Source organism: Seriola lalandi, unplaced genomic scaffold, assembly GCF_002814215.2.
Source record: "Seriola lalandi dorsalis isolate HSWRI2012SDOR001 ecotype SW California unplaced genomic scaffold, Sedor1 jcf7180002054977, whole genome shotgun sequence".
NCBI lineage: Eukaryota > Metazoa > Chordata > Actinopteri > Carangiformes > Carangidae > Seriola > Seriola lalandi.
In genome coordinates, this window is record NW_019525527.1 from 1,088,855 (window position 1) to 1,098,379 (window position 9,525).

The following is a 9,525-nucleotide window of genomic DNA, read 5'->3' on the forward strand; positions in this document are numbered from 1 at the left end:
TTTCGTTCAAACATTATGAGTCCCTGCAGGAATATTAAGCAGCAGCTCTGTGACGGCTCCTGCGCAACGCCCCGCCCCCTTTCACCTCCACCGACCAATCAGCGCTGAGACGGTTGAGAAAACAAAGCGTGTGATTGGAGGATCGAGCGGCAGACTGGGGTTTCCAGGCGCCCCCTCCTGCGATGCAGAAGAGGGCGGTGAATGTCGGCGGGGGGGGGGGGGGGGGGGGGGGGGGGGCGCCTGGAAACTGTCCCGGGCAGAGTGATGAGCGCGGCCCCGCGGACAGACTGAGGAGAGCGGATATAAGTGATGGTTCAGGGACACGCGGAACTTCAGTGAGGCGTGTGAGGAGACCCGGACCCTCCACACCGGACACCCCCACTCCTCACACACTTTAAATCTGCCGCTTTTTACTTGAACAGACGTGTTTTAATCCACTGACTCTCAAAGACTGGACCATGAACAAACTCACTTTCCCTCCTTTTTCCTGGAGAGTTGTGGAGTAGTGAAGGAATGCGGCATTAAAGGGCTCCTTACACGGATTTGTGCCTCTGGAAACAGGCTCTCAGCTGGTTTTTGAACTGCTCCTCAGCGGGATCCAGTTCCTCAGGGGTGGTGTTGTCTGTCATGGCGGTGGGGAGAGGCCGGCGGGGGGTGTGGGTGACGGGCTGCTCTCTGGTCTTTGCGCTCCTCCTCCAGTCCTGCAGCAGTCAGTATGAGAGGGGGGTTTCCCTCCCAGAGCACGGCTTCTGTCAGCCCATCTCCATCCCGCTCTGCACCGACATCGCCTACAACCAGACCATCATGCCCAACCTGCTGGGACACACCAACCAGGAGGACGCTGGGCTGGAGGTCCACCAGTTCTACCCACTGGTGAAAGTCCAGTGCTCCGTGGACCTGAAGTTCTTCCTGTGCTCCATGTACGCTCCGGTCTGCACGGTTCTGGAGCAGGCCATCCCGCCATGCCGGTCACTGTGTGAACGGGCACGCCAGGGCTGCGAGGCGCTCATGAATAAATTTGGCTTCCAGTGGCCGGAGAGGCTGCGCTGCGAGAACTTCCCGGTCCACGGATCAGGAGATATCTGCGTGGGTCAGAACACAACCGACGTCGACAGATCCGTGTCCGGCCCGACCCCCGGCTCGCCTGAGCTCGTGACCCTGCCGCCGTATGTCCGGCCCCACCAGCCCTTCTCCTGCCCCCTGCAGCTCCAGGTGCCCACCTACCTCAGCTACCAGTTCTTGGGGGTGAAGGACTGCGGCGCCCCCTGCGAGGTCTCCAAGCCCAATGGACTGATGTATTTCCGTGAGGAGGAGTTAAAGTTCGGTCGGCTCTGGGTCGGCGTCTGGTCCGTCCTGTGCTGTGTGAGCACCCTCTTCACTGTGCTCACGTATCTGGTGGACATGAGGCGGTTTCGGTACCCGGAGAGACCGATCATCTTCCTGTCCGGCTGCTACTTCATGGTGGCGCTGGCCTACACCACGGGCTTCCTGTTGGAGGACAAAGTCGTGTGTATCGATAAGTTGAAGGTGGACGGCTACAAGATGGTGGCCCAGGGCACCAAGAAAGAAGGCTGCACCATTCTGTTCATGATCCTCTACTTCTTCGGCATGGCCAGCTCCGTCTGGTGGGTGATCCTGTCCCTCACCTGGTTCCTGTCAGCCGGGATGAAATGGGGTCACGAGGCCCTTGAGGCCAACTCGCAGTACTTCCACCTGGTGGCCTGGGCAGTTCCGGCGGTGAAAACCATCACCATCCTGGCGACGGGGCAGGTGGACGGAGACCTGCTCACTGGTGTCTGCTACGTGGGAATCTACAGCGTGGACGCCCTGCGGGGCTTCGTGCTGGCGCCGCTGTTCGTCTACCTCTTCATCGGCACCTCCTTCCTGCTGGCGGGCTTCGTGTCGCTCTTTCGTATCCGCACCATCATGAAGCACGACGGCACCAAGACGGAGAAGCTGGAGAAGTTGATGGTGCGGATTGGCGTATTCAGCGTGCTGTACACTGTGCCCGCCACCATCGTCATCGCCTGCTACTTCTACGAGCAGGCGTTCCGGCCGCGGTGGGAGAGGACGTGGCACATGCAGACGTGCAAGCGATTTGCCGTGCCGTGCCCCGATGGAAACTTCGCACCGGTGACGCCGGACTTCACCGTGTTCATGATCAAGTACCTGATGACCATGATAGTGGGGATCACGTCTGGCTTCTGGATCTGGTCGGGCAAGACGCTGCAGTCGTGGCGCCGGTTTTACAAGAGACTGAGCAACAGCAACCAGGAAGAGACGACGGTGTAGTGCTGGTGGAGAAGAGCTGAAGTTACCCGGACTGATGGAGGAACGTTTGATCTTGAGCTTGACACTGAGCTTTTGACGGAGACTCTGAACAGACGGCGCCGAGTTCTGGATCACAGTGAAGGACTCTGAGGAACTCTCTTCCACCTGCAGCGCTTTAATGTTTCCTACACTGACTGAGCCTCTGCGTTCAGGTGACGCTTTAATTAACAGGTCCCTGAAGTTGTCCTGGACAAAAAATGTCATTTGAGTCATTATTGATGAATTTATTGATTATTTCTAGATTAGTCTTTAAAGTGTTGATGCAAGTTTCACTCAGTGGGCGACGTCTGACTCAATTAAACCCAGTCAAGAAAAACATTAAATATTCAAACCTTGTCTAATTATTCCTCCTTGACAAATAGCATCAGATCTGATTAGTACACTAATAATTAATGTGTAACCTGTTGAGTCTTTTGATCGACATAAATTCAACACGTGGAGAAAATAGTTTCCAATAACTAATAATTAAAGAATCAATAAAAAGCTCATGGAGGCCTGACTGAGTCAGACCTGAACCACATGTGGATCTGATTCAGTATGATTTCACTTCCTGATGATGTCATCATCTCTGATGTCCCTCCACAATAAAGCTCCAGAGAAACGGCGGCTGCAGACTTTCTGATTGAGCTGCTGTGAATGAGACTCACATCTCACTGACTCAGTCCATGGTAACTTCCTCTTATTTATTCACATCCCCCAAAGCATTATGGGAACTGCTTATAGCATGCTACCAGTGGTTTTTAGTGAGTACACTGTAAAATGTCCCGTATAAAAATCTCTCAAAATAATGACCATCAGCTGCGATTTTTTCAATGATAATAATGATAAACATAGTTTACATTAATCTGTAACAGTTAAAATGTTAAAATACATTTAAAAAGAGGAGGGAATAAAATCAAATTAATTAGAAGCAGAAATAATGAATATATTTTATACATATAACAGCAAAATCAGTGCAATATCAGTATTGGCCTGAAAATTTCTTTCCAGGAATCTTTTGAGATCATTTACAGGAAATGATCAGTTTGTTAAAATAAAGCGTTGGTGAAACTGTGTCTGTTCCTCTCCTTGTGTTTCCACCTGCTCATTCAGGAAAGTGTTTGTCTTCATGGTTTCTGCAGGTTCGAGTCTCTGCCTCATTTATAAATCATTTGTAAATTTGTTCTGTATTTATGAGAATTTGAAAATCACCTTTTTCACCTTTATGTTTTCTTTGTCTTTTATTGATGCTACACACCTTATACTTGTACAGTTTTTCAGAATAAAAGTTTTTTGAAAGTTGATCTTTTGGTTTTCTTGTACCTTTGGCTGAACAACATCTGTATTTTGGGAAAGAGAAAACACTGATCTACTTTGGCAAAGAGTCACTGTGCTCATTGTAAAGCAGGAGTGTGGATCTTTCCTGCTGACATCTGATCTTCTTTCTCTTTGCTTTTGTGCAGACAGTAGGAAGTGTTGTTGCCTGCAGGAGTGAAACTGGAGCAGTGTGACCTCCTTACAGGAGCAGCTGGGGGAGAACAGACAACAGGAATCCCAGCCAGACTTTTCTGTCGCCTGTGGAAAAACTTCCACTCAGCAGCATCACGCAGACGCTGAGATGCATTCACACGCTCCCACTCTGTAGGTAAAACTAAGTATGAACACAGACATGAGCTGGTTCAGTATGACATCACTTCCTGAGGATGTTATCATCTCTGATGTCCCTCCACAATAAAGCTCCAGAGAAACAGAGTGTGCAGAACCTTTTTAAGTTTCCTTTAGTAAAACAGTAAAACATCATGATTCACTGCAGACAGGAGCTGAATCAGCTGATCACACCTGATCAGCTGATTCAGCAGCTGTTAATGAGACAGTCTGACCACATGGAGACAGAGCAGCAGTTAAAGTACAGAAGTACTTCTCCATTACCTGTGAAGCACTCTGTCATTGATGAAGATGTGGCACCCTCTGGTGGTGAACAGGTGACATGATGAAGACTTAGATGTTATTAGAGTTGTACTAATAACGACTGATGAACAACAGTGATGTCTTCAATACAAACACTCATGAGGATGTTCCTGATCACTGATCAGATGATGTCATGTTCATTAATCTGATTAATGTTTTTACAGTGCGTCAGCTCCAGCTCTACTTCCTGTTTCACGATCTTGGTTGTAGTGTTGAAGTTTCTAAAGGTGCATTACCTGTATACCTGGCCAAAACTGGTAGTGACATCATCATGTAGCGTTGTTGCAGTTCCTCGCTGTGACCACCTGGGGGCAGTAAACACCAATCAACAAAGTGACATCATGCAACTTATCTTCTCATCAACCAGAGTCTGATTCAGCTGAGTCCAGATCCAGATCCGGATCCGGATCCAGGACCAGGACCGAGTCTCAGGGTGAAGTCTGGTTTCTCATCAGTGTCACAGGACAGCTGACTTTAATATGAAACTGAAGACAACCTGGATCCTCTTGGCCCATAACAGTCCAGGACTGATGAGTCCAGGACTGAGTCCAGGACTGAGTCCAGGACTGATGAGTCCAGGACTGATGAGTCCAGGACTGATGAGTCCAGGACTGAGTCCAGGACTGATGAGTCCAGGACTGGCCTGACCCAGAGGTTGTGAACCAGACTGAACTATCTAAGTGTATCTGATGTAGTTAAAGCAGTTCCAACAGTAACATGAGTCAGGATCAATAATCTGATCAGAGATCAATCACAGAAGACAGGAAGTACTTTTACTGTGATACTCTAACTACAAGAAATACTTAATGTACATGTTACTGCTGATACTTCTGTACTGTTACATCAGAGTATTTTTACTCTGTGATAATGGTACTTTAACTTCAGCACACACACACACACACACACACACACACACACACACACACACACACAAAGTCACACACAGTCACATCTGATTTGCTGAATGACTTCCTGTCCTCTGCTGATGTTGGACTCAGATGAAAACTGGATCTTTTGTTCCCGACTGTTACAATACTGGGAGTTCTGGTCCACACTCTGCTCCAGTGAACAATGTCACCAGTGTCTCACACACACACACACACACACACACACACACACACACACACACACACACACCTGAAGCAAATAGGCATATTAAGTAAATGAGGCTTATTGTGTCGTAGTTTTCAGAACAAGAGTTACAAGTACTTCACAATAAAAGCACGAGCAGGATAATAACAATGAAAAAAATATAATCAAACAAATTATCAAGGAAAATAAACTGATGATGAACTGTTGAAATCCAAAGGTCTGCTGCTAGGGTGAGAGGGTGAGGGTGGGGGGTGAGGGTGGGGGGGTGAGGATTAGTTCACCTGCTGAATGTTTCCTGTTGTTCAGCATTCAAACACAAAAACACACGGATCACACTTGTGAACACTGACAGGTCATCACTCATTGGCTGGAGGTGAGAATGAGTGGGCGGGGCTTAGATATAGCATGGAACTGCTTGTGACTTTGAGGATCAATAAGTTCTGATTATTGATGATGTGACCCGGTCAGAGAGGTGTGACCTCCACTCTGAGGTGTCCTGTCTTCATCAGCCTCAGCTCTGTCATGTGAACTGACTGTTTCTGACTGACTGTCTTAGATGGACTCAGGCTCTCCTGCCGGCTACAGTACACATGCAAACGTTAGCTAACCTGCTGTGACCCATATTATGACTGTGTTCTGGCTAACTGTTAGCATTGCTGCAGAGCGTATCACAGCGATGCTAGCGTGGGCTAACGGTTGTGACTGGATTGAATGTGTTGGCTCTCACGTCTCGTGTGAAGGATGTTCAGGTCTGTCAACAGCTCTGGCCGCCGCTGTCCTTCATGTGGGCCGGACTGTCAGTGCAGCAGCTGAGCGTCCATGAAGCGAGGGGAAGGGACAGAGACGTGAGGCTCCCCCCTGCTGTTGCTCTGTGCAGACCTGAGGGTTTGTCAGCGGTGGCAGAGCGTGGCAGCGTTTCCATGTTTCGTGATGAGAGCCGCCCTGAAACAATGTGAGGGTGAGGGGTCCACTTCCTGTCTGCACCACATGACGCTCCTCTGTGGACTCACTCCCCAAACCAGGTTTTTATCAAATCATGGCTCTATTGTCCCATAAAGGAAAAGGGCAATTAAAGAGAAGGCGGCGGGCTGAGAGGTCCTGCAGCTCCCTCTCTTTCATGTTGGTGTGTGTTACTGTGTGTGTTTAATATCTGAGAGTGTGTGTAACTGTGTGTGTTACTGTGTGTGTAAACTGTGTGTGTAACTGTGTGTGTTACTGTGTGTGTAACTGTGTGTGTTACTGTGTGTGTAACTGTGTGTGTAACTGTGTGTGTTACTGTGTGTGTTACTGTGTGTGTAAGTGTGTGTGTTACTGTGTGTGTTTAATATCTGAGAGTGTGTGTAACTGTGTGTGTAACTGTGTGTGTAACTGTGTGTGTTACTGTGTGTGTTACTGTGTGTGTTACTGTGTGTGTTTAATATCTGAGAGTGTGTGTAACTGTGTGTGTTAACTGTGTGTGTTACTGTGTGTGTTAGTGTGTGTGTTACTGTGTGTGTTTAATGGACCCACACTGTCAGTCCTCTGAACGCATCAGGGAAGCTGAAGGGAACAAGCATCAGCTCAGTGACAACACAGTGTTCATCATCCTGTTTGTGACGCTACGCTGCATTATGCTATGCTACGTTACATTACCCTACATTATGCTACACTATGCTATGCTAAACTACGCCTCAGCAGATCAACAACAGGTCATGTTGTGGTCACATGGTGCGGTTGCCGTGGTGGACTGATGTGGATCCAGCTGCTGGAGGCAGACGGGCAGATTATAATGAGCGTATTGTATCAGCAGAACAACAGCCGCTCTCGGCGCTGGAGCTCCACTTTCTTTTATCCTCAGAGGAGCTGCAGCCGACCAATCAGACGCTCCCCGAGGAGTGACATGGCAGGTAACGTACGAGTCAAACATGTCGGCGAGCTTCATCATCCATGAACTGGTTCACAGCTTCCTGTCGGTAGGTCAGAGGTGACAGACACACACAGGACAAACAGGATCAGCTGATCACAGCTGATTGAGCTGCTGTTTAAAGACTGTAAACACACTCAAATCAACTTTTCATAGGTTTTTATTCTGTATCTTTATTTACAAGCTGCTCTTTTACAATCATCTGATAACGATGCTCAGATCATGATAATCATAATAATGGTGATAATACAAACGTTGGTCTGGATTGAGCGTGAAGTGATTTTCAGCATCAGCAGCTTCTGTCTCTGAACATGAAAATAAATCATGTTTCCTGAAGAGAAACTCATTGATGGTCTTTTTCACCTGCTGTGACTGTGAGTGGAAATAACATGGATTATTGAGCATGTTCTTTATTTCATTTGATATATATTTATATATATTTCATATTTACTTCAATAATCAGCCTTTTCCTGCCCACAGTCCCTGCTGAAGGTCAGAGGTGACATCCTCAGAGACAGAAGTGTTGCAGACAGTCATCACACACACAGGACCAATACAACAGGAAACAGCAGCACGTTCAGTCTCTTTGGCTCCATGAAGAGTGAAACACATCCCACAGTGAGGGGTCAAAGGTCACACCTGGATGTCAGATCAGAAACCTTCTCTTCTCAGAGTGTTGAGACGTGCAGCCAAACGTTACTGTAACTGTCGATCCAACACAGCAGGAGGTTATCCTCTCAGTGAGCGGCTGAAACTACGTTCTCTCTGTTAGATCAGAAATATTTAAGAAGATCCAGCTGGAACAAACATCTGGAAACATCTGGAAACATTACATTTTAAATCAGTGATTTAAATCAGTGTTTTAAATCAAATGAATTCATAAAATCCAGTTTTGATCTTGTTTGAATAAAGTGACTCTGATGAAGAACTGCTGAGGAAATAAACTTTTTAGAAAACATCAAAACCCTGAAATTGTTTATGACGAATTATGATTTTTAGATAAATTCCCCCAAGATTCAACAGGACAGAGTGAGGTCACCTGTGATCCGACCTCCAGAGTCCGTGTGTCAGTCATTTTAAATCTTAAATTCAGTGATCTGAGCGGGAAAAGATTTCTGATCCCACATCCAGGAGAGGTGACTTCAAACATTTGAAGTCACGGTTCTGTTGTTTTCCGGATGTTACTGGGGGGGGGGGTCTCAGACATACTCGGACCTGGTCCTGATAAAGGGGCGTCCCGGCTGCGCCCCCACCAGAGGGATGGGCACGGGGATGTCACAGCTGTCCTTCTGCAGACACATACAGGAAGTGAGCAGCAGCGTTCCCGCCACCAGGTGAAGAAATCCGGCCGTCCAGCCGCAGAACAGAGCGTCCCCGAACTCCCAGCGCGGGACCACGTCCGGCACCGACTCATCGAAGAAGCGGACCACCGTGAGGTGGGCGATGTACGAGACCGGGATGAGCCCCAGGATCCCGGCCACCAGGCACAGCACCCCCCCGGCCATCTTTAGGGCCCTCTTACACCTGAGGTCGTCCAGCCGGCCGTGGCAGCTGTTCACCAGGTGTATCCCGGGGATGGCCAACAGCAGCCCGAGCATCCCGGCGCCCAGCGTCACGCACATCAGGATCCGGGCCAGCTTGATGTCCGGGGGCAGACCCAGCAGGCTGTCGTAGGGCCGACACTCCAGGCCCCCCAGGTCCTGCACCACGCAGGTCTCCCACAGACCCAGCTCGTAGCTCTCGGTGGGGAGGAGCTCCGTGGACAGGGTGAGCCAGGTGGACATCAGGGTGGTGGCCAGCGAACAGATCCAGGCCCCCGCCGAGAAGAAGACCCCCAGCAGCTCCAGAGCGCAAACACTTGAGTCCATGACGGCGATGCTCAGAGTCTCAGGGTCCCCGGGTCTCCCTCTCTTTACCTCCCTGCCTCCCTCCCTGTCAGGAGGGGGAGGCTCCTGGTCCGGGACTCCTTCCAGAGAATATCCTGTGGGGGCTGCCAGCTCCGCGGGGACTCGGAAGAAACTCTTCTGTACATTCAAGTCCAACGGGAGGGAGCGGTACCCCCCCCCCCATCAGTCAGAGAGGAGAAGGTGATTGGCCGGCGGGAAACAACAGCATCATTGAAGTCGCCTGCAGGATGTCGTTCAAACACAGACAGGATGTTGATGCCCACATCTCTGTCTGAAAGGCGTTTGAAGTTAATGGCATCGCTCGCTCTGCTTCCCTGCTTTGTTCCCGCGCTTCACTGGACCCCT

At 49.3% G+C, this 9,525-nt stretch overlaps 2 protein-coding genes across 2 annotated transcripts; one reads left to right on the forward strand and one right to left on the reverse strand.

The window, feature by feature from the left end:
- The first annotated feature begins 264 nt into the window (after positions 1-264).
- Positions 265-3,614, forward strand: LOC111646854 (frizzled-7-A-like). Its single transcript, XM_023396419.2, has one exon. It carries the CDS (start codon positions 628-630, stop codon positions 2,290-2,292), a length of 1,665 nt encoding a protein of 554 aa, XP_023252187.1. The 5' UTR covers positions 265-627; the 3' UTR covers positions 2,293-3,614.
- A 3,803-nt stretch (positions 3,615-7,417) lies between these two features.
- Positions 7,418-9,304, reverse strand: LOC111646875 (claudin-24-like). Its single transcript, XM_023396439.2, has one exon. The coding sequence runs from the start codon at positions 9,139-9,141 to the stop codon at positions 8,473-8,475; it is 669 nt and encodes a 222-aa protein (XP_023252207.1). The 5' UTR covers positions 9,142-9,304; the 3' UTR covers positions 7,418-8,472.
- Positions 9,305-9,525: the final 221 nt, after the last annotated feature.

Excerpts from the sequence above, each read along its gene's own strand:
- LOC111646854 (XM_023396419.2), top strand. The coding sequence starts at position 628 with ATGGCGGTGGGGAGAGGCCGGCGGGGGGTGTGGGTGACGGGCTGCTCT.
- LOC111646875 (XM_023396439.2), bottom strand. The coding sequence starts at position 9,141 with ATGGACTCAAGTGTTTGCGCTCTGGAGCTGCTGGGGGTCTTCTTCTCG.